The sequence below is a fragment of the Leucopleurus acutus genome (genome assembly GCF_964270905.1).
Source record: "Leucopleurus acutus genome assembly, chromosome: 18".
Classification (NCBI taxonomy): domain Eukaryota; kingdom Metazoa; phylum Chordata; class Mammalia; order Artiodactyla; family Delphinidae; genus Leucopleurus; species Leucopleurus acutus.
The window spans coordinates 5618799-5642850 of record NC_139160.1 but is presented as its reverse complement, the minus strand read 5'-3'; the positions used below and the strand labels follow the sequence as shown (position 1 = coordinate 5642850).

At 45.6% G+C, this 24052-nt stretch overlaps 2 protein-coding genes across 7 annotated transcripts in view; one reads left to right on the top strand and one right to left on the bottom strand.

Moving 5' to 3' along the window:
- FLT1 (fms related receptor tyrosine kinase 1) overlaps window positions 1–7962 on the top strand; it is a 170555-nt gene extending 162593 nt beyond the window's left edge. The window contains exons 26-30 of the mRNA XM_082859298.1: window positions 520–625; window positions 902–1044; window positions 2894–2978; window positions 4725–4819; window positions 7583–7962. Of these exons, the coding sequence (XP_082715424.1) occupies window positions 520–625; window positions 902–1044; window positions 2894–2978; window positions 4725–4819; window positions 7583–7784 (631 nt within the window). The 3' untranslated portion in view covers window positions 7785–7962. The remainder of the gene's footprint in view (window positions 1–519; window positions 626–901; window positions 1045–2893; window positions 2979–4724; window positions 4820–7582) is intronic.
- Window positions 7963–14922: 6960 nt separating this feature from the next.
- Window positions 14923–24052, bottom strand: part of PAN3 (poly(A) specific ribonuclease subunit PAN3) — a 118608-nt gene continuing 109478 nt past the window's right edge. For all 6 annotated transcript variants that reach the window (XM_082859283.1, XM_082859278.1, XM_082859279.1 and 3 more), the window contains 2 exons: window positions 21714–21852; window positions 14923–18110 (listed from right to left, as the gene is read on the bottom strand). In XM_082859283.1, the coding sequence (XP_082715409.1) occupies window positions 17970–18110; window positions 21714–21852 (280 nt within the window). In that variant the 3' untranslated portion in view covers window positions 14923–17969. The remainder of the gene's footprint in view (window positions 18111–21713; window positions 21853–24052) is intronic.

The following is a 24052-nucleotide window of genomic DNA, read 5'->3' as shown; positions in this document are numbered from 1 at the left end:
CGGCAAGGCAACTGTGAGGGGTGAGACATCCCATGTGCTCATGCAGGAGCCCAGGGGAGCCTTCATTCCAGCCTGAGAAGCTCCTAAGACTGCAGACTATTCACCCGTGGATATCTGTGTCTATATCCACTTTCCACCTTTAAGGACACTGTCCTGCTTTGCACAGTGAGGGGAGGACGTGACACTTCATGGCCGAGTGACCACTGGCGTTTCCCCCCAGACAGCTCGGCTTCACTCAGAGCTCAGCCCCCCCTCCCGCCAACAGCCTGGGTCGTCATGGGCTCCGGGGGGGTTGGTTTGAGAGTCTGCCTGTGTAGACGTGTTTTCCACTACCAGCAGGACCTGGCGCGAGCAGCCTTTTTATGTGTCGTGGCTGCTAAAAGTGGAGCAAACACTACATAACTACGAGAAGCATCATCTTTATACCCATGACAACACCCATCCCTTGGCCAGTGTGTAGGGCAGTCTATGTACTCCCCACTGCTCTCCAGCAATCTCTGCTGTGCTCTCACCCAACAGCTACCAGATCATGTTGGACTGCTGGCACAAAGACCCAAAAGAAAGGCCAAGATTCGCAGAACTTGTGGAAAAACTAGGCGACTTGCTTCAAGCCAACGTACAACAGGTAAATTTATCTAGAATATCAGAAGGCCAGATGCCTTCAATATAAGTCCAGGGAGTGTCTTCTTTGTCTGTTATTTTAAAGGCTATTAATAGCTGAGCGCAGGAGTAAAAGAAAACCCGTGTGGGGGGGGGTGTGGGCGTGTGCGGGTGCGTGCAGACTTATCTTCCCCAGACACAATCAAGATTGTGGAAATGACATAGTTGAACTGAAACAGTGTCCCACAGAAACAGGCTGAAGTAGACATGCATGTGACTACACCTGTCTTTGGTGTTTTAGGATGGCAAGGACTATATCCCACTCAATGCCATACTGACAGGAAATAGTGGGTTTACGTACTCAACTCCTGCCTTCTCAGAGGACTTCTTCAAGGAAGATATTTCTGCTCCAAAGTTTAATTCAGGAAGTTCTGATAATGTCAGGTAAGATCTCTCTTTCCCCAACTTCATTTTATAAAATTTTCAAACATAGAAAAAAGCCCACCTCCTAAACCCAAACATACATTTTACCTTATTTCGTGTACGTACTCGATACGTTTGTGTGTATTTTTCTTTTTGCCGAACCTTTTGGAAAAGGGCATAAGGCACTGTAACACCTTCCCTCTACATACTTTGGTGTACATCTCGTAAGGGACAGTCTTCTGTGCCACCACACCAAAGAAAATTGATAATCCCTTCATACTATTAAATTTTCAAATCTCCATTATTTTCCCCAAATGTCTCATGTACCTTTTTAAAAAGCATCATCCAATCAAGAACACTTTGCATTTTCTTTCATTTCTTTAGTCTGTCTTATTCTAGAAGAACTCCTCTTTTGTTCCCCTCAATGACCTTTTTTCATGATACCTTCGATAAAATGCAACAAAGTGGATTTGTTTTCTTACCTGACAAACTAAGTACCTCTCGTTAGCCTAGAGGAAATCGGAGAAGGTGTAAGGGAAGAAAGATGTACCGAGTAGCCATGCTGGGCGGGGTCAGCACCTCAGTCCTAGCGGTGACACGTGTGTCACACACATTCAGTGCTCATGGTTAGACACGTGCTGTGTGGTCTGGTACCATGCTGGGCTCTTTGATACATCACCTCCTTTAATGCTCAAACCAGTCCTAGGAAGTGTTCCTGGTATACAAGTGGGAACATTAAAGCTCCACAGAGGACAGCTCGCCAAAACTGTGCGGCTCGAAAGCCGCAGAATAGAACTTCTAACCCAGGTGTTCTGACACCCCCTCCCTGTCCCCGTGTAGTCAGGACTCGTCTCAGGACTTTTAGACTATCCTGCGGGCCTTCTAGCATCTTTGCCTGCAGTCGGTACACTCCTAGGGCTCCAAACTCAGTTCAGTCAAGCTTGACAGGCGACTAGGGAAGAGCTGGAAAGACCAATGGTCTGGGACACGCCTGGAAGAAGTCCAGTGGCCGGCCCAGATCTGCGGTGCGGGGTCACAGGTCAGCGGCACGATTCATACTTCACAACCGGCCCAGATGAGTCATCCATTGTTTTAAAGATGAGAAAGTAAGCGTGGATTAAATAAATTAGCAGGGGCGGATTGGGTCAGACCTGGGGAGGAAGGTGTCAAAGTTACGCGGGCCTTTCCGGTCTGTTGCTTAGCCTTGGGCCCAATAGGGAGCTCGCCTAAGAGACGGGGCCTTGTCGGTGGTGACAGGGCCGCAGGTGAGGGGGCGTACAGTGGGCCCCTCTGCCGGCCCCTCCTAGCAGATCAACCAAAGCTCAGCAGGCAGCCACAGGGAGCTCATCCAAATACTACCCCTTTCTCCCGATCTGTGATCGCAAAACTGGATACACAAGCCTAGCCCTGGTGCTCGATTATGCCATTGAATCAGCTGTGGGACCCTGACGGGTCATGTCCTTTCAGAAGTAGCAGCTGTACATGATGAAGCCACATCACCTCTCTGGGCATCATTTCCCATTTCTTTGTAACATGGGTGTTTAGACCAGATGACGACCCAGGTCTCTTCTCGGCCCGACACCATCTGGTTCCACGGGGGACCAGAGGCCTGACCACTGCCTCGTCTCTCAAGGGTCCCTCTGGGGTTTTGCTCAAAACTACGCAACATGGATTAGCAACCACAGGAGGAAGTAGCACCACTGTCTGGATTCCCAGGGAAACACAGCCAGAGAACTGCAGCCTCAAGAGGGATGAGGTGACTCCCAGTGTTTGGGTTCACCTTAGCTGGGACGTGGTGCCCATGGTCTCCTGACTAATCAAAACTGGATGCATTTTCCTGTCTTGATTATTCTTTCTGCTTCTTCTTTAGATATGTAAATGCTTTCAATTTCATCAGCCTGGAAAAAATCAAAACCTTTGAAGAACTTTCACCAAATGCCACGTCCATGCTTGATGTAAGTAATGGAAGGAACCTACTCAGTGCACCCCATCCAAACACAAGCTCCAGTCGTCCGATGGCTCTAGGTCAACGGGGGCCAGTAATCAGTGGTGGCTGAAATGACCATTTCAGGGGGGCTGACAAGACATAGAATACACAGAGCTAATTTGAAAGTAATTCTGTAGTTTGAAGATGACCCAGGATTCACTCCAGGGCCCATGTCCTTGCCTGGGCATAACTCAGTCCCCTACGAAACCTCACTGTGTGTTTCTAAGCTTCTTGGCCATCAGTGATGGAACCTTGCTTTCAGAGCATTAGAGGAACTCAAAGCTGTGTGAGTGGTTGCACCTTCGTGGTGCGGCAGAGAGCCCTCTCCCGCAAGCAGCTCTGAGATCCTGGAAGAATCTCCTAGGCCTCTGTTCCCACCCAACCACACAGGGCAAAGTGATCCACACAGCGCAGCAAACAAGAGGCCTCAAGCAGCTCGTCCCTTAAAAGATCTGGGATGTGGGGCTGAGAGAATAAGGGGAGGAGAGGAAGGGCTGGACAAGAGACACGGCCGCTGCATCTCAGGGCCGCTCACGGAGTCGTGACCCAAAAAAGGCCTGTAAAACCTACGGTGGGGGCTTCCCTGGTGGCGCAGTGGTTGAGAGTCCGCCTGCCGATGCAGGGCACACGGGTTCGTGCCCCGGTCCGGGAAGATCCCACATGCCGCGGAGCGGCTGGGCCCGTGAGCCATGGCCACTGAGCCTGTGCGTCCGTAGCCTGTGCTCCGCAACGGGAGAGGCCGCAGCAGTGAGAGGCCCGCGTACTGCAAAAAAAAAAAAAAAAACCTACTGTGGTGTGAAGGTGATGACCACAAAGAGCGTGGCCTTGAGACACAGCACAGTCACCACTGAAAAACACCAAAACCTTCCAAACACACCAGATAAAGAGGAAAGAGTATTTAAACACTAAAAAAAAAAAAAAAAAAATTACAAATAAGCTGGTGAATACAAAGGCAAAGTGGCTGGAAATTTTGGTTTGCTGCTTAGAAACACTGGTTTTAAGTCCAAGGAGACGATACGAAACAAAACATGGAAGGCTTCTTTGACCCTCAGCCCTGCCCGCCTGAGTACCTCGGGAACTGGGGCAGGCCCCTTTCTGAGGCTCCTTTACTGACGGATAGTTAAGGACACAGACAGAGCCACGGGGGGACTGATGGTGGCAGGAACCACGTGTGGGGTCCACTCACTGGAAACGCCGTGTTAACAGAGTCAGGACCCTGCATTTAGCAGGACCCAGTGCTAAATACGAACCAACAAGGAAACAGAATGGCTGGAAACCATCACACAGGAGGGCCTAAAAATTCTGTAGAATCTTCAAGAAAAATTAAACCATGTCTTTATCATTTCTCAGAGTCTTTACATATCATTGCCAAGTCATCTGCCCAACTATCTTTAATATATTTAAGCAATAATTTGCATAAAAGTTGACTAGGAAAAATGCTCACCTGGTACCCGCGGTTTTCCCTTTTGTTTACATTTGCTTTCTTCACCGTCAGGAGGAAGGGCCTCAGTCACTGGGCACAGGGATTTCTTGTGACTGACAAAGTTTAGACTTGCCGATACGGAGACAATGCTGTGTCTTCGCAGGCAGGGAGTGTGGAAGATGAGGCCAGAGCCTGGAGTGACCTTAGATGCGCATCCCAACATCACACCCCGATTGGCATGGGCCCCTCCAGGTCAAGCAAGAGGTGTAACCTTTTCATTCTTCCCTTCAGGACTACCAGCTGGACAGTGGCACCCTGCTGGCCTCTCCCTCGCTAAAGCGCTTCACCTGGGCCGAGAGTAAACCCAAAGCCTCGCTGAAGATTGAGTAAGGACGCTGGGGGGCTCTGACCAGTTTCCGGAGGGGCGAGAAGGAAGGTGCCGGAGGAGGGGGCTTCATGGCGATACTTGAGGGCTACCTGCCCTCCTAGATCATAGTGTCCAGGCCGTGCAGAAAGCACTTTTTTCTCCCCAGAAGGACAGGAAAGAGGGCATAAAATCAGACATCTGAGCGCCATGTTCTGGGAAGGAAGACTGGGATTTAAGGGAAAACAGAACTTGCTTTACGGGCAAGGACAGGCAGTCCGAGCCCATGCAGCACAGCCGCTCGGTAGAAAGGAGCCCCATGTCTCCAACTGTCAACAGTGCACAGTCAGATGGAGACCTGCTCACAGGGGCGGGGAGGGGACGCGGACCCCTCACCATCCCGGGCCGGCAGCAGCGGCACAGGAGGGGCCCGACTACTGCCGTCCAGTCATGAGACTCGCCCTCCTGACACCCCAACCCTTCCAAGTGAGTGCTCATGTCCTGTGGACCGTGGCTTTCCTTCCTCCACACAGCGGCCGGTGGCAATACCATCAGAAAACGTGGGCTCTCGCTGGACCCTCCAGGGTGCTGGACCCTCTCGGTGCTCGTCCCTTCCCGGTTCCAATGCCTGCCCCCGACTCACCCGCAGGCAGAACCGTCCTGCTCCTCTTGTACCTAAATCAGGGCTCTGCTGACTCACAGAGCCAGAGGGTAAACCAAGGCTCGCCTCTGCCGCTTACAGCAACAGCCGTCCCCAGTACACGAGCAAGGAGCCGCAGCTGTGTGCGGTCACCTCTCCCTACAGAAGCAGGCAGCCGCGGCCAGGGAGCACAGGAAAATATGCTTAACCTCATTAGTCATCACGGAGATGCAAGGCACATGAGACACCCCTTCTTCACACCTGCCCGCATGGCTGGAATCAGAGTCAGTGCTGGCGAGGAGATGAAGAAATTAGAACCCTGTATGCTCGCTGGTGGGAACATAAAACTGCAGCCACTTCGGAAAACAGTCTAGCAGTTCCTCAGAGGCTAAACAGAGTTAGTCTAGGAACCGGCAGTTCAGCTCCGTAGGCATATACCCCGCGGAAATGAAAACTTACGTCCGCACAGAAACTTGCACACAAATGTTCACAGCAGCATTATTCATAATGACCAAAGGAAGAAACAACTCGAATGTCTATCAATTGGCGAATGGATACCTAAAATGCATATATCCGTACAATAGAAGGAGATTTGTCAATAAAAAGTATGAGGTACCGATGCACGCTGCAACATGGATGAACCTTGAATTAAGTGAAGAGAGCCGCTCATGAAACACGACGCATCGTATGATTCCATGTATATGAAATGCCCTGAAGAGCCATCTGTAAATATACTAACAACCACTGGCCTGTACGCTTTAAATAGGTGAATCGCATAGTATGTAAGTTATATGTCAATACATCTGTTGCTTAAAACAAAACAAAAAAACACAAACAGGTGGCCAGCGCACGGCTAGTTTGCTGGCCCTGATCCAAGTCAAAGGGTGGCCACAGACACCTCTGAGCGATGGGGCCCACAGCGCATCAACCCCAGGGAGCTGGAGGGCCGGGAACGTTCGGGCCCGAACACCTGCGCACGCGTGTCCTCTGCGGCGCCCCCCCGGGGGCCCAGAGCCGCGCGCCGGGCAGGTCAAGGGACACCGCGAGGAGTGACGGGAGAAGCGGGACCCACGCGCTTTTGTCTCCTGCTTTAAAACACTTCCAGAAACACTTTCCCGTGTGGAAAAAAGGAAAACCACCCATTGCATCCTCTACTCGGAGACTAAAATATAGAACATGGATCAAAGGCTGGGCGCGCTGATGCAGAGCCAATTCAACAACGTCGTGGCGCCCGGGGTTCTCATTCTCATCCCAGCTGTTAAGCCCACCAAACACGGGAGGACAAGAGAAGCTCCTCTGCCCGGCGCGGCGTCCTGGGCTGCATGCAACGCACGGAAGCCAGCAGCCAGTCCCCTGCCCCTTCACCCTTGCCGCGATACACCGCCTCAACTGGACATGCCTCTCCTCTGGAGCACAAACAGGAGAGGGAGACGGACGGCTGTGCTCACCTTTCCGTAGGACGTTCTAGGAGTTTCTCCAGGCGGCTGTAACAAACTTCCACAAACTCGGTGTCTCGACACAGGAGTTCCGGAGGCCGGACGTCCAAGATGAAGGTGTCACAGGGCTGCGCTCCCTGGGGAGGCCCCGGGGAAGACCGTGCCTCTCCTCCTCCTCCAGCGGCGCCGTCCCCGGCGTCTCCTCGGCCCCACCTTCGCGCTCCTCCTGCGTGCGCCGTGACGCCCCCTCCGCCTCTCTTATAAGGACGCTTGTGATTGTGCTTGAGGCCCACCTGGGGGACGCAGGCCAGGCGCCGCCTCCGGAGGTCCTTTAGCTCAGTCGCAGCTCTTGCCTTATAAAGTGCTCTTCACAGGTTCCAGGGATTCGACTTGAATATTTGCGGGGCTGGGGAGCATCTCTGAGCCAATCACAGGAGTAGGGGAGGGCTGGACCCAAGCCTGGGGGCTATTTTCCACCAGCAGTTCTGGGTTTGCCTTAACTAATTCCACCCTGGGCCCTGGCCGGCCGGCGGAATGACGCCCAGCTGATGGCAGAGAGGCCGCGCGCAGCTCCAGAGACCCTGGCAGAGGGCGAGGCGGGACTCCACAGCCATGAACCCCAGGACGCCTATGAGCAAACGACCCACTAAGGGGAGGACTTGAGTGTGTTCAAGAAATCAACTTTGATTCTTTTCTTTTCTTTCTTTAGCTTGAGAGTAACAAGTACAAGTAAGGAGTCGGGCCTTTCTGACCTCAGCAGACCCGCGTTCTGCCATGCCAGCTGTGGGCACCTCAGCAGAGGCCGGCGCAGATTCACCTATGACCCCTCGGAGCTGGAGAGGAAGATTTCGTGCTGCTCTCCCCCACCCGACTACAACTCCGTGGTCCCGTACTCCACCGCACCCGTCTAGAGCCCGACTCAGCACAGTCTTCTTTCTAGAACCACGTGTGTATTTATACCCCCAGAAAAGTAGCTTTTGCCAGTATTATGCATATATAAATCGACACCTTTTCCTTTCCACAGAAGCCAGCTGCTTTTGTGTGACTGTTAATAGTGCTTTTTGTCTCTTTTGACTAACAAGAATGTAACCCCAGATAGATAAAGCCAAGAGCACCACTGCCAACCCTCGCGGGACTCAGAGGGTAGGAGAAATCCTTCCTCAGCCCCAGGACTTGCTTCCCCTCCCCGGGGCCCCAGGGCCGCCGGGCTCCGGCTGGTTGATGACACACACTGTCACCTGTCACCGGCCTGTGCTGTAAAGGCGTGGCTCTGGGGTCCTGCAGTAGCTGACACGGCCTGGGAGGAGGAGGGGAGAGAGGAAGAGAACAGGACAGGGCACGGGGACGGAGTGGGATGGGGACAGTGCCACTGGGTCCACGTTCGAGAACCAGCCAGGGAGCAGACAGGACAGGGGGTGGGCGGTGAGCGGAGGCCAAAAAGGGCCAAACGTAATTTTTGGAACGACCAAGCACATTGCACCACCTCAGCTATGGGATGGGTTCTGTGCCTCTTCCCAGACGGGGCACGGCTTTCCTCTCCAGCGCTGGGTGGAGCTCGAAGCCAAGCCCGTCCCCCCGCCGGCCCCCCAGCGGGACACGCTGACCCCGCCCCCTGAGCTGGGCGGGGCGGGGGGGGGGGTGCCGGGGGCGGGGGTCGCCTCTCCCCACGCGCCGCTCCCAGGAAGCTCAGCCCAGTGCGTCTGGTCTGCTAGGTCACCGGTTCGGCTGAAAGCCACGTTTTCAAAGATACTGTCAGATTCCATCTGGAGTATTAATATCTAGTCAAGACACTTAACTCAGTTTTTGGTATTAACCTGTTTCGTACAGTTAGTTATAAAAGGAAGCTGAGGAGAAGGAAAACAGTCTTGTGTAGGTTTACTCTAGACCCAAACTAGGATAGATGGAGGAAAAAAGAGAAGGCGGAGTGAAAACCCCATCTCCACGCCAACCAGACCAACTCCCGAAAACCGTGGCGACCCGAGGACAGAAGTCAACCAGGTGTCCTTCTTATTCGGTGGAGACCCTACCCACGCTCGCCTCTTAGACAGAAGAGCATTGACCAATGTCTACTAAGCACTTTATGCTCCTTGAGGAAAAAGGTGGTATGTAATTTATGCAAGATACTTCTAGAATGGGGACTCAGGATATTAGTTAATGAGCCGACAATAGGAGAAAAGCCTCTTTTCATCTACTTTGGGCCTTGCCTTGGGTCTGAGGATGATGGAAATAGGGAGACAGGGTACAAAAGGGTGCCTACTTCTCAGGGTCCAGAGGCCCTGGACCCCTCACTGGCTCTGCGTTGATGCTGCGTGTTTAGGATGTGCACACCTTCTGGGGCCAGCTGGAGCCAGACAGGCCACAAGGAATCACTGCTCCTGGTAGAGAAGAGGACGCTTCCCTTCTTAACTCTAGAACCTGAGACGGAAGTGATAGACGGGCCTGTGCTTCCTGCCCCGTGTGCCACAGTCTCGCTTCAAGGCTCTTCGTATGAAGAGATGGGAGAGCTGGAACGTCCCCAGCAAGACATCGGCTGCTTCCGGGGGGCGGGGACTCTGCTGGAGGAGCCTCTGGCCAGTCTCCAGCAAGAGTCGAGTGCAGACAGTATCGGGCCAGGGCCCTGGAGAGGGGGGCCTTCTTCCTGTTCTTCACAAGCCCGAGAGCACCTGTGACCCCTGGCAACAGTAGGAATCAGGTAACCGGGAGGAGGTCAAACAGGGCAATTACAAGAAGACCACAATCGATTCTCCTGTCTTCTCAAATCAGTTAAGGATCCAGCAGTTAGTGAAAACAAAGCAAAACCTTAGCTATGCATATAATGTCTTGATTTCAGTAATCTAACTCTTAATCATTAAGAGGCCTTAGTAATATCATCTTTCCAAAAGAACACGTTAGACTGTGTTAATCCGGCTTCCTCAGAGACTCGGGTCTGTCCCATCAGTCCGGTTTTATCTGGAGTCTTAACATAGAATGAAAACTGGAAGCTGGGAGGAATGAGTGTATCCAGTGGCGAAGGGCTTGTCCCAGACGGGTTCGTTGAAACAGCACTGAAAATGCAATCACTAGTGGACTGATGGTATTATTAGACCCATTTGTCATCTCCGACAGAAATGGTTGGCCCGAACAACGAGGGGACAAGTACTCCCTTTCAGGACTTGTGAGATCAAGGACACGGAGCAGCGTGGGTAGGAGGGGACGGGAACCACGCGCGAGCCTGTATCTAGCTGGTCTAAGAATGACGCTCAGGCCCGTGGAGCAAGTGGGTCCAAACCCTGAGAAGGTGACCTCGGCCTTCTGGCTGCGCCTCGCTTCCCAGCCCCTAAGAATGCCACACAGGAAACAACCACGTGTCGGCCCCCTTTTAACTGATCAAAGAAGGAGCGCGTCTTTGACCGACAGTGGTAGTAACTATATGTATATTTGTGTGTGTGTGTGTTTTGTGCAGAACTATTTAAGGAAACTGGAATTTTAAAGTTACTTTTATACAAACCAAGAATATATGCTGCAGATATAAGTAAGACAGAATCTCGTCCTACATCTCTAGTCACTATGAATGTACTTTGTATGCTGTCTTCATATAATAAAATTAACTTACAAAAACATCCATATATTTTCCATTTTGCGTATAAATGAAAAAAGGGGTCTTGGCTTCCCTGGGCGGGGGAGTGGACAGGTGTTCTGGGTGAGCTCACGAAATACCAATTACTAATCCGGCACAAGAAACAGAAACCAAGCGCCACTAAAGACGGGGCACAGAGCTTCTACCCGTCCACAGAGCGGCTGCTCTAAACAACTGAGACACTGCGAACAGTAAATCAACATCAAAGTATAAAATGAATACGATCACAAGTAGAATGTACAGACTGAGTGCGAGTGCCGGCTGCAGACCAAAGTCCCCTCAATTAAAAAAGAGGCAGGCTTTCCCAAACACTAACATTACCATAATCACAGAATGTGTGTGTGTACACACGCGCGTGGGTGTATATTTGTGTATTAGAGGTTGTGTGCTGGGAACCATACGAAATAACTAGGCAGTGACACGGGAGCTTCCCTAAGAAAAGGACACTAGCTACGTATTCTTCAATTTTGTTTTGTGGATCACATCCTAGGAAGAGGAACCATTGAGGTAATCACTAATAGACATAGAATAAGTGACCAACACATTGTCTTAGAAAGCGGTCATACCATCACCTTCCTAATAACATCATAAGCAAACCAGATTGGAGAAACAGTTCCAGGGAAAACAGGCCTACTTTCTTTGGGACAAGGCGAGAACAAGGGATAAATGACTAATCTCAATAAATTTGTGGTTATTAGCTGAAGAGGGCAAAAAGCATTTTATCTTTGAGAATCTGAAATCCTTTAAAAATGTTACTGGTTTTCTTAACACAAAAGTCACTAATTTAGGCAAAGGATTTGAAGAATGTTCAAGGAATTGGGGTCACGTCATCGTTTAGAAGTTTTCTCATGACTCTAGAAACTTATTGTACATTTGGGAACGGAATTTTTTCTTTTGTCCAGCAGCAGGATAGCCCAGTAAGGTTTATTGGACTCCTCAGTGTTAAACGCATTACCAGACTTACGGATTTCACAGGCCAGGAAATATTTCAGAAATATCCTGGATCCCAACACAGGAATGACTAGCCTTCTGTTTTTTGAACTAAAGACACTTAAGAGAAAAAAAAACAAAACAAAGTAACCCCCCAAACCCACTAGATGCCACTCATGTTCTATTTCTTGATCTGGGTGTGGGAAGTAGGTACGTTCACGTCATGATCATTCACTGAGCTGTACCCTTACATGCAAACGCACGTGTGTATGCTCTTCAATAAAGGATTATTAAAATGAAAAAAACCTAATTGATCACCACAACTCTTCACAGAGGAAAAACCCATTTTAAAAAGAGTAAGGGCTTCGACTCAAACATAGCAACTGAATTTTATGTGCCAGGAACTATTTATTCCAAGTGGTTTAGAGAAATAAACTCATTTAATTTTCAAAGCAACCCAATGTGATAGGCACTATCAGTATACCCTTCACATCGATGGGACAACTGAAGGAGTCAAGAGAACTTCAAAATCCCACCATCACATCTGCCCACCTACCACGGACACTCTGCCCTCCCGACTCAGAACACCCGGGGTACACGCAGCCCCTCGCTCTCCTCGACTCAAGGCCATTGCTCCAGCAACTCACCACCCCTCACCCCTGCCCATCTTCCCTTTTCCACTGGATCATACGAACATGCTATCAACTCTCCCATCTGGCAAAACCCAAAACCCTCCATCCCTGCTTTCCCCTCCAGCTACCACCCCATCTCTCTTTTCCTCTTCACGGCAAAATTCCTTGAAAGAGCTGGTTATAGTACTCTTTGTTTCTGGTTCCTCTCCTCCCACTCAAGCCGAGCTTTCTCTCCCACTCACTGAAAAGGAGCTGCTCCATGGGGAGCTTATCCATGACACCACGTCGCTCAACTCAGTGGCCATTTTCGGTCTTAGTCTTAACACCTTGACCCTTATTCCTGGAAACACCTTGATTCTAGGACATCACAGATTTTTCTTCCCACCTCACTGGTCATTTCTGCCTCATACTGGTTTTCTTTTCTCTGATCCTTGAACAGTGTTCCAGGAACCCCAGGGCTCTGCCCCTGGACCTTTCCACTTCTCAGTCTATACTAACTCTCTTCATGCTCTCAATCAACCTCAAAGCTTGAAATGACATCTATATGATAATGACTTGCAAATTGCATGTACAGGCCAGATCTCTCCCCCTAACCTCCGAACTCCTATGTGAGTGCTAAACCAACATCTCCTGATGCTGGGGCAGACTGTATTTTCCAAAAACTTGCTGCACCAGTACCTCCCATTCCACACGAGCTCTGGCAGTGTCCTTGTCACTTCCCCATCCAATTCCTCTCCCCTGGAATCGGAGCGGGCTTTGTGACTCGTCAGCAACAGAATGTACCAGAAGTGACCGTGCATGAGTCCGAGGCCAGGCCAGAAAAGATCATGCAGCCTCCACCCGAGGCCACTCATTCTCCAACGGGTCCCACCAGAGACGCAGTCGCCAGAGCTGGAGAAGCCCAAGCCTCACGGAGAGGCCACGGGTTGGGACCCCCATTGACCGGCCCCAGCTGAGTCCAGTTCATGACCTTCAGTTCAGGTGCCAGGTCGGATGACTGCAGCCCCCACCCTTCTGGCACTGGAGTTTTCCCTGCTGAGGTCCAACATAATGGGTAGAGCTAAGCCATCCCTGCTGTTCGCTGTCCTAATTCCTGACCCACAGAATCCACGAGAGTAAAATGGGGGTTGTTTTATGCCACTGAAGTTTACGTTCCGTCGTCAGTGAACAATAAAAAACCAGCACAAACGTGTACTAAACATCTTAAACTTAACAGGCCCCAAACCAAATTCCCAACTGTCTTTCCTCACTTCCCCGTCTTCCCCGTGCCAACCCCCTCCCTTCCTCCCTCCAAAAACCCCTTTCTTCCTACAACCATCTCTTTCAGTTCAGTAGAATCCTCCATCCTGTCAGTAGTGGGCCAGAATCTTCACAGTCATTTTGATTCCTCTCTTCTTTCTTACTCCACGTCCTAGAAATCATAAATTAGGACATGTTCTTGGCCCTACCTTTAAAATGTATTCAGAATCCAGTTGCTTCCCACTGCCTCTACAGCTATCTCCCCGTCACCCCGCCCCAAACCCCCTAACGAGCAGCCCAAGTGATCCTTTCAAATGCTGTGCCACGCTATTCCTGCTCACCATCCTCCTCGAAGCTTCCCCTGCAGGAGTAAACGCCAAAGTTTCCTGCCGATTCTGCTCTGGCCGTGGGAGCCTGCTTGCCCTGCCTCAGACGCTCCCGGCACGTTCCCCGGCCTGGAATTCTTTTCCCTCAGACATCTGCAATGCCTGGCTCCTTCTCTTCAAGTCTTTGCTCAAACACAACCTTCTCAGGGAGACCAACTTACCCAGATCGTCCCGTCTGAAATTCTACCATCACCACCAAACTCCCCACACCTAGAGTTGCAAGATGAAACACAGGATGGCTAATTAAATCTGAATTTCAGATAAACCAATGATCCTGTGTCCCATGCAATACTTGAGATGCACTCATGCTAAAAAAAAATTATCCACTGTTTATCTGAAATTCAAATTCAATTTTGTGTTGTCTATTTTAATTTGCTAAATCTGGCAACCCTATCCACGCCCTTTACCCTACTTTATTTTCTTTCCATAACCATTATTACCTCTTAACTACTATACACTCCTTTTCCCTGATAGGATGAAAGCTCTCTAAGAGCAGAAATATTTGTCTGTTGTTGTCAGAGTGCTGTTGGTTCCTAGAACAATGCCTGACATATAACAGGCGTTCAATAAATACAGGCAGACCTCACAGATGCTGCTTTTTCTACAGACTGAAGGTCTGCGGCATCCCTGCATCCAGGAAGGTCTAAAGGCACCGTTTTTCCAACAGCAACTGCTCACCCACTTCAGGGCTCTGTGTCACGTTTTGGTAATTCTCTTAGTATTTCAAACTTTTTCATTATTACTATATTTGTTAGAGTGATCAGGAACCTCTGATGTTACTATTGCAAGATTACAACTTGCTGAAGGCTCACGTGATGGCAGTACTTTTAAATTAAGGTATATACATTTTTTTAGACATAATGCTGTTGCACACCTAACAGACTGCAGTACAGTGTAAACATAACTTTTGTATGCACCGGGAAACCAAAAACTTCATGTGACTCACTTTATTGCAGTGGTCTGGAACTGAACCCACAATGTCTGAGGTAGGCCTATATTTAATGAATGAGTACCTAGTTTCAACAAATATTACCATTTTGTCATATTTTCCTTCTCTACCCTTCTATTCGGAATGATGTTTCTGGGGGGGTGGGGGGAGAGGAACCTTCACCTATATAGTAAATTAACCGCATCTGAATCAAAGACTAGCAGATGTCATTCCTTTCATGTAAGTAGATCCTCCCTCCTAAACTACACGGTATGTCATGTACTATTTAGAAATGTTTGGCTGTAACTACACATTTTGTAAAGAACAAGTACTTAAAATACTTATCTGCATTTTTTGTGCCTAGAACAGATCCAAGTTAGGCATTTAACAGATATTTGGTAAATTAACAAATAAATCTGCCACCATTTTATCCAAAGACCAAAAATTCCTCCAAAACACATATGAAACGTTTGGCCTTTTAAGTACCAGTCATAAAACAAACATCATCTTGTTAAATGAACTGGTAGCAAAAAAAAAAAAAAAAAAAAAGGACCATCTTCTCTCTGTAATTCTTTATTAAAAATACTGCTGTACACGTAGAGACTGAAAACAGGATTAAAGATGAATAACCCATATTGGGATCATGACATTAGAACTTAACATACTGGTGCTTTTCAGGGAAGTTGTTGACATCCAAATTACAGAACCAAGGTCAAAAGCAAAATACAAAGGTACCCTCAAAAATATTTACAATGAAGTAAATACATTAACAGATTTTAAAATAGGTAACAAAAAATTGAAATGACCAACGTTACATGATTTCAAGGGTTGTCCGTTCTGTGCTTGTATCTGTCATAACAGGAAGGTGTGCAAGTTTATATCCTTAATTTGAGTACTTTCAGATATTAAAATCTTCCTATGAATTAAAAAGACTAACTTTTAGACAACCTGTTAAATGGAATTACACTATGGAAAAGAGGGCTCCCCCAAAAAACACCTAAGCAGAACTAAGAGTTCTATTGAAAACCATTCCCAATAAAAACTAAATGAAAAATAAATATAAAACAAAGCTTAAAAAAAATAACGTATTACCTGACACCAACTGTTTTCTGGCTGACAATATTTACTCATGAAAACATATCAGCTGTCTACCTTTTTATTCAAACCAAGTCCTGAGGTTACTAGGGGCTGAAGCAAGCTAGCATTTATGATGCAAACACTCTTGGGGTTGTGATTTGAACCGGCCTCGCAGAGGGAAGTTTGCTGGTCTACACAGAATGAGAAAATCAAGCCCTATTTTACCCCTGCCCTTCCTTAGCTTTTGCAAAACATTGGTCCACAAATTAAATTTTCAAAAAGTTCCCAGACCCTGAAACTAAAATAGATGATCCCCTTTCATTTTCAAAGAAAACAATATTGGAAAAAATCTCCAGCCCGCTTATAAATTAAGCATTTCATATTTCTTCTAGAATACAAGTAGTTCTTTTTTGTACAAAAGAATTACAATATGATTTGTCAAAAAACATATAAAAAGACAGCTGCTCTTTGTCAAATACATGAGCTAATAATGATAAAAGACTTTTGCATGTTAATGTCTCCAAGTTCCTGTTCCTTTTACATAAAAAAAGAACATTATGGTGGCAAATGTTAATTATCCTTTGAATATTGAGCATTATGTTCTTTTAAAATCCATCCTGATCAAATGCAATAACTGATTTTCTTTTTAACTCAACAACTGATGCTACCAGACGTGGACTCAAACACACTTGTTAAAACATGTAAAGCGTGTCTCTAGTCTTCAAAGATTTTGGGTGAAGAGGTGCTTTTTCTTGATGCAAATCTCAAGGCAGAGAAAATCATTTTAAAGCTTATAAAAAGTGGACAGAGAAATATTAAAAACTTCTCTGAAAACTACAAATATGTATAGTTATTAAAATTGAAGACTGTAACATCAGTTGCAAGTGCTTGGAAGTCTTTCCTGACCTTTTGAGTTTCCACATTTTCTTCATAGTTGCATGATGAGCACCCAGTGCTAGCAAAACATTCAGTGCTGGGAAAGGAGATAGAGTCTTCATTACTGTTTTTTATGAAAGAAAATTCCTATGTATTTGGCAGTCTTCAGTATCAAAGTATAGGTATTTCATTAACTAGAAATTCCATGAATACCCAAGTTTGGCGACAACTGCACGTCCAAATGTTAAGAAAGTTAAGAGGAGGAAAATTCCAGACTTTTGAGACTGACTTATTCAGGAATATCCCACATAGTTATTATCAAAAGCACTATTACTTTGGGCTAAGCAGTGACTGCAAAGGCACAGCAGATTGTTTTCCCTCCAGATTCAGGCTGTAAAACTTCAGAAAGCTCCTGATGCCAGACCACCGCTGTGTTTAGTTCGTCTTCTGAACAGTGTCTCTGTATCTGTATCCAGTGTAAAGTACCATAATAAAGCTGTGGTTCAAAGAACAGAACTTTATACAAAAAAGCAAACTGGAAAAAACCTAAAGCAATATACTCCTGAACTTCAGGCCTTTAACACAATTTCTTAATTTTTTTCTGTTAAAAAATGGCATAAATGTAATAAATGTATCTGATTAGCAGGGAAACGCCTTTTTAAAAAAAGGCTCTGGTTGAATTTGGAGCAAAGAGCTCTGTGTGCTCCTTCAGTTCCTGTTTGTCTAACCCTCATTCAGAAAGGACTTAAATCAACTAATAGGGGAATTCACACCCAACAAGTCACTGAAATTTTTGTGTGTTCTTAAAAACAAAACAAAAAACACACAAAAAAAATCTCAAGCTGAACTAACAGTGGGTGGCATACAGAGCTTGCATACAACACTCTTACAAGAATTATGCACTATACGGTACTTCCATGAAATCATTTACCTGGTCCCTTATGTTATTCAGGGCAACCCATCCCCAAAAGAGCAAATTCTGCAACCCTCAGTGACAAAAATGCTGCCCAGCATTGTTTCCCAAAAACCTCCTTGCAAATCGTTTCCCTTAATAAGTATACAATGTGGCAAAAGTTCAAAGATCAGAAAAAAGTCTTTAAAAAATTAAAATTAGTGCATATACAAGTGGAAAAAACAAAAGCTGGAACATCATTCCCCTAACGGTGCTCCTTAATCTAAAATAAACTCTTCACAGGTGTGGCCCACCGGCAGCCACAGCTCAAGGATAAGCGAAACATTCTTCCTTTCAAGTAACAGCGCACCTGACCCAAGTGCAAGCAGCTCTGCTCATCTTCTGCTTGTTTCCCAAACGCGAAATGAGATGATGAGAACAGTTCAGCTGTAGTGCAATTTGCTATTGGTTAATAAGCTCCTCGGCCATATCCCGCCTGTTTTTTTTTTTTAAGCAAATACTACAACTGACCATTTGCAGCTGCAATCAGTTCTTGAAAAGTATTTTCAAAGCATCGCTTTAAGTCACTGTAAGTCACCACAAGTACACTCTTCTCATCTCTGGAAATGAGGCTTATTTTTTCTGGCACACCAGCATCTAACTGAAACAGACAGAAACACAACATATGAAGTTCAAGCCTATTTTAGGACAACACTTGCAACAGTGATATATGAAATATTTTTTAAAATGTTGTCACATTCCCCTCTAGATATTCATAAATATTTTACATCACTAATCACTATGCACACACTTTTCAACTCAGATGCGTTTTTAAAAAAACATTGTCCTAGGGGCTTCCCTGGTGGCACAGTGGATGAGAATCCGCCTGCCAGTGCAGGGGACACGGGTTCGAGCCCTGGTCCGGGAGGATCCCACGTGCCGCAGAGCAACTAAGTCCGTGCACCACAACTACTGAGCCTGCATGCCTAGAGCCCACGAGCCACAACTACCGAAGCCCGTGCGCCTGGAGCCCGTGCTCCGCAACAAGAGAAGCCACCGCAATGAGAAGCCCCCGCTCAACACAGAACATTGCCCTAGGGGCTTCCCCGGTGGTCCAGTGGTTAAGACTCTGCACTCCCACTGCAGGGGGCGTGGGTTCGACCCCTGGGTGGGGTATTAAGATCCCACATGCAGCGTGGCGTGGCCAAAAAATAAAACACATGCAAAAGTCATTTTTTAAAAAATTAAAGAAACATTGCCCTATGTTGCTGCCTATCTTATTTTAAAACTTTATTATTTTTATTGGAGTATAGTTGCTTTACAATGTTGTGTTAGTTTCTGCTGTACAACAAAGTGAATCAGCTTTATGTATACATATATCCCCACATCCCCTCCCTCTTGGACCTCCCTCCCGCCCTCGCACCCCCAATCCCACCCCTCTAGGTCGTCTCAGCGCCGAGCTGAGCTCCCTGTGCTGTACAGCAGGCTCTCATTAGCTATCTAGTTTACGCATGGTAGTGTGAATATGTCAATCCTAATCTCCCAATTCATCTATCTGTCACGTTTAACATTTGTGTATATTATATTCCATCCAGTTGATACTCCATGATTCAATTATTCCCCCAATATCTTCTAATTCCTTGGTATCGTGAACTACAGTGCAATGAACATATTTGGCTAATTTTTTTCTTCTATAGAATTACTTCTCTAGGAGAAACACTTAAAAGTATAAATACTGAATCAACAAGTATGGGTAATTTTATAGCTTAATACATACAGCCAAATTGCTTCCCAAAGGACACAGAACACCACGGATTTATGAGTTGTACCAGTTTACCAGTAACTCCATATCAAGTGAGTGCCTTGCTATTTTAATTTACATTTTTCATTAATGTTACCAAATGTTTTCATACATTTACTTTTGTTATTTCCACCTGTGTGAATGCTGGTATATAATCTTTATCAAATCCTTATCTATCAGGATTTGGCAATAATATTTTAATGAGGTCTTTATAAAACATAAGTATGAATCCTGAGTCCATCTAATAACTTTTCGTTAGGATTTTCACTTTACTTTTGTTAGTTTTCAATGTACATATTTCCTTCTTTTTTCAATAATTCATTAAAATACCTTTAAAACTAATTCTGAAGGCACAACCTTTCAAATCATTTTACCACCTAATTTCTGTCATCATTTCCACCAAAATAATCTACGTAAAAATTTAATTTTTTTTTTTTTTTCTTTTTGCAGTACGTGGGCCTCTCACCGCTGCGGCCTCTCCCGTTGCAGAGCACAGGCTCCGGACGTGCAGGCCCAGCGGCCATGGCTCACGGGCCCAGCCGCTCTGCAGCACGTGGGATCTTCCCGGACCGGGGCACGAACCCGCGTGCCCTGCATCGGCAGGCGGACTCCAAACCATTGCGCCACCAGGGAAGCCCAAAAATTTAACTTTTATATCATCAACATGGCCATCCATCTCTCTTAATTTATTATACGCTTTCCAAACTTAAAAAATTGTCACATATTCAGATTTGGGATAAATTTTATTTACTCCTATTTTATGAAATGAAACAGAATTTTCTTAGAATTTTCAGTTATCCTAATATTCATTAAATAATCTTCATTTAAGATGTCTGTCCATGGCTTATTTCCACAGGATCCACCTGTCAGTGTTTATTCTAGTTCTACATATTTTTAATTACTGGTGCTTTGATACTATGGATACTATCTTCTAAAATCTGGTAGAATTATTCTCCACTTGTTGCTCTTATGAAAAATGTTTTCCCCTTAAGGGAAAAGGGCAAATGAATATACAGATTGTACCAGGTTAGCTCAATGATAACACAGTCTTGTTCTGTCTTATTGACAATACTCTCTAAAGAGTTTTAAGGAGATTCAAACACGGCAAAGTCGTGCTTAAAAATAAAACACCACCGTGTTTTACCCGAAGGGTTAAGCACACTGTACGCCAACAGCTCTAAATCATGTGCCACCGTAGGTATTTTCTCCTCTAGTCCTTGTAATTTAGGGACAGTTTAGACCAGGGGTCAGCAAATGTTTTCTATAAAGGGCCAGATAGTAAGTGTTCTAAATTTCAGGGCCATTTATCAACACAAGCCTCTGTCTCATACTCTTCTTAGCTGGTTTTGTTTTTATAATCCTTTAAAAATGTAAAAACTATTCTTAGCTTGTAGGCTGTACAAAAACAGGCACAAGGATTTGGCTCACAGGCCAGTTTGCCAACCCCGGATTTAGATATAAACCTATACACAAAGGCTAGAATATACTTCTGGAGACCCATTCTCTCTGCAATTCCAAGTAATTCATAAGGAAAATGCACTCCTCCCTCCCTCCATAAATCGCACCTCTCCTGGCCCTTTCAAAAACACAAAGCTCACCTCTCAAAATTATGATACATCTCTACCTGCTTACTTCATCTAATCACTTCTAATTCTCCATTTATCACAGCTGGGTCTAGTGATATGCCCAGTACTGCGTTTTCACTATTATTAACACTTGATTAACACCCACAGCTGAGAGCACATGAACTAAGGACATGCAGGACTCACAATGACTGAGAAGAAAGGAATTCAACTTTTAAAAAATATTCAAACACAAAATACTGCTTTGTTTGTTATAACAAACTACACTTGGTAAATAAAAGAGAGTGGGGCGGGGGTGTGGGAGGCAGTCCTTCTGTGACATTTTATCACAGCAGGATCCACAATGAAGAATTCTTAAATTATTCATGTAGGCGTTAAAAAAAATCCTCCCTGGGGCTTCCCTGGTGGCGCAGTGGTTGAGAATCTGTCTGCTAATGCAGGGGACACGGGTTCGAGCCCTGGTCTGGGAGGATCCCACATGCCGCAGAGCAACTAGGCCCGTGAGCCACAACTACTGAGCCTGCGCATCTGGAGCCCGTGCTCCGCAACAAGAGGCCGTGATAGTGAGAGGCCCGCGCACCGCGATGAAGAGTGGCCCCCGCTTGCCGCAACTGGAGAAAGCCCTCACACAGAAACGAAGAACCAACACAGCAAAAATAAATAAATTAATAAACTCCTACCCCCAACATCTAAAAAAAAAACACCTCCCATTCTACAAATTGTTATTAAGTAGGTACACTTAATAATTATTAATAAAATGTCTTGTATACTATAGCAGACTACAGCTTAATTTCTTAAGTCTCTTAGTATTTGTAGGAGATGCAGCTCTATAAATTGTAGATAACAGCACTGTGATCTTAAAAGTCCAGATACAAATTACCTTGTTAAGACAAGAAATGATATGACTGAGGTCAATCCAAGGAGCGCCCGCTTCTGTCACCTGATGAAAAAGATGATCCCTAAAGAGTTTCAACAGATAACGGTCTCCAGTCTCCGACCAGGTAGGATCCTTCTGAAACCTGGGGGAAGGTAATATTTCACCTCAGTAACTCATGCTGTATACCACAGGGCTATATGTTTATACTTCAGACTCAAAACTAGTTGAATTTTATTGTTTTCTACAATAAATCAGAAAGTAGGGTTTGTGTGCAGTTTTTTTTTAATCAAATTTTATGTCCAGATTGCCCATAGATTTTTAAAAACTAATCTCACTGAACATGAAAGTATATGAATACCACTTGCCACTTCTCAAGGCAATCACCCCCCTTACACACTCCTATTTTATAATCACTTCCTTCTTTAGGGCCCTACCATTAGATAAAATGGGGAAGAAAGCAAATGTCTTCAGATATCTTTAGAAATAGGTTGAAAGAGATTATCCTTTTCCTCCTCCACCCTTAGGTCATATGGTAGAGAGAGATGGTCAGATAGGTGTTCTGCTTTACTGGGAGCATAAAACAGGGAAATGCTTACGAAGCAAAAAGGGGGTAGATTCTGGTTTCCTACCATCATGTGATGATGTGAAAGTGAGCTGCTAAGAACTGGAAAACTGACCAGATGATCACTGCTAAGTTTTCAGTGACCCATGGAACTTACAGGCTAGTGGGGAAAACAGACATTCAAATAGTAATTGCTTATTTAGAGAATGCTATTAAGAAGAAGGGATATGGTACAGAACAGAAACATGAATTCACCTGGGAAAGCAAGGAAGGCTTTCTAGGGAAGGAGTGGATGCTCTTCCCAAAGGAAGAGTGCCCCTTAGTCAGAGGTACCAGGTTTTGCAAAGGACAGAGCAAGGAGCACTCAAGAAACTTAGAAAAGGTCAGTGTAGCTGGATGGGGCTGGGGGAGAGAAGAGAAGAGAAGAGAGCGAGCAGAACTGGAGGGGTGCAGAGTAAGGACGAGGAGGGGTGAAAAGCCGGGCAAAGACAGCACTAGAGGCGAGGAGGACAGTAAAAGGAAAGAAACACATCTGAAGCAAGGATAAAAAGGGAGAGGTCAGACCATGCAGCCTTAGATGACATTTAAAAATTAGATCTGCATTCTGAGAACAAGGAGGGGTAAGCCCACCACAGTCATGTATCTGGGTTCATACAACAAACGGAAGGTGGAGATTCTTTTCTGCAGAAGCTGACCTACCCAAGGGAAATACTGACATTTGGAAGTCTACCAACAACAAACAAAAACCATACGTAACAACATCACGCTGCTTTATCACACAGCCTATTATATAATCCCTGCCTCCACAAGGAACTTCCCCCAGCTTTTAAGGATGTCATTTTCAATACGAATGAACAGCCAAGGATCAGAAATCCTTTGCAGAATAAAACAAAACAAAGCAAACTGTTCTTTTTTCTATGAGATATTGCAGGGAACAGAATAAAAGTTAAATAAATTTAAAAAACCCACTCACTAAAAATCTATAATTGACAGTCTCAGAGAAAAGGAATTAAATGCTATAAGACAGAAACATTTAGAAAGCAGAGAGGAGAAAGTTGTTGAAAATTTAAAAAATGATAGCAGAAATTCAAAAATTCAAAGGATTAGGAAAAAACCCTTTAATTTTAGACAAAATTAAGTTGAGATTATTGCCTAGAAAGTAAAACAAAAAGATAAAATATAGAAAATAGAAGAGAATATTAGAAAATCAACTGCAAAGGCCTAAGAGCTAAGCAATGGGAGTTCCAGAAAGAGAGAAGAAAAGTTTTCAAAGAAACAATAAGACAACTTCCGAGAACTCAAAGACATAAATTCCCAAGATTAAAATGCCCACCTGTTGATTCACCAGAATGAATCAAAAACCCCCACACACCACAGCACATCGTTGTGAATTTCTGCATATCAGTGATTTAAAAAAAAAAAAAAAAATCCTAAAAGCATGGGGAGTGGAGAAGGATTTGGAAAGAAAACGGCTTTGAGTCTGTCTGGAAAAGACAATGGAGCGACGCTTCAAATTCTGAAAGAAAACTATCATTACTATTACTTAACTACGTACTAGAGGTACTAGCTAACACAATCACTCAAGAGAAATCAAAAGTATAGAAATTAGAAGGGAGGAAATATACTGTCATTATGTGAAGACACAATTATATGCCTGGGAAACCCAAAAGAATTTACTGAAAAACTACCCAAACACTAATGTACCAAGGTTCAAAATTTATAGGAATCAATCATTTTCACATACAATGATAACAAGGAGTCTACGAAGACAGAATGGGGG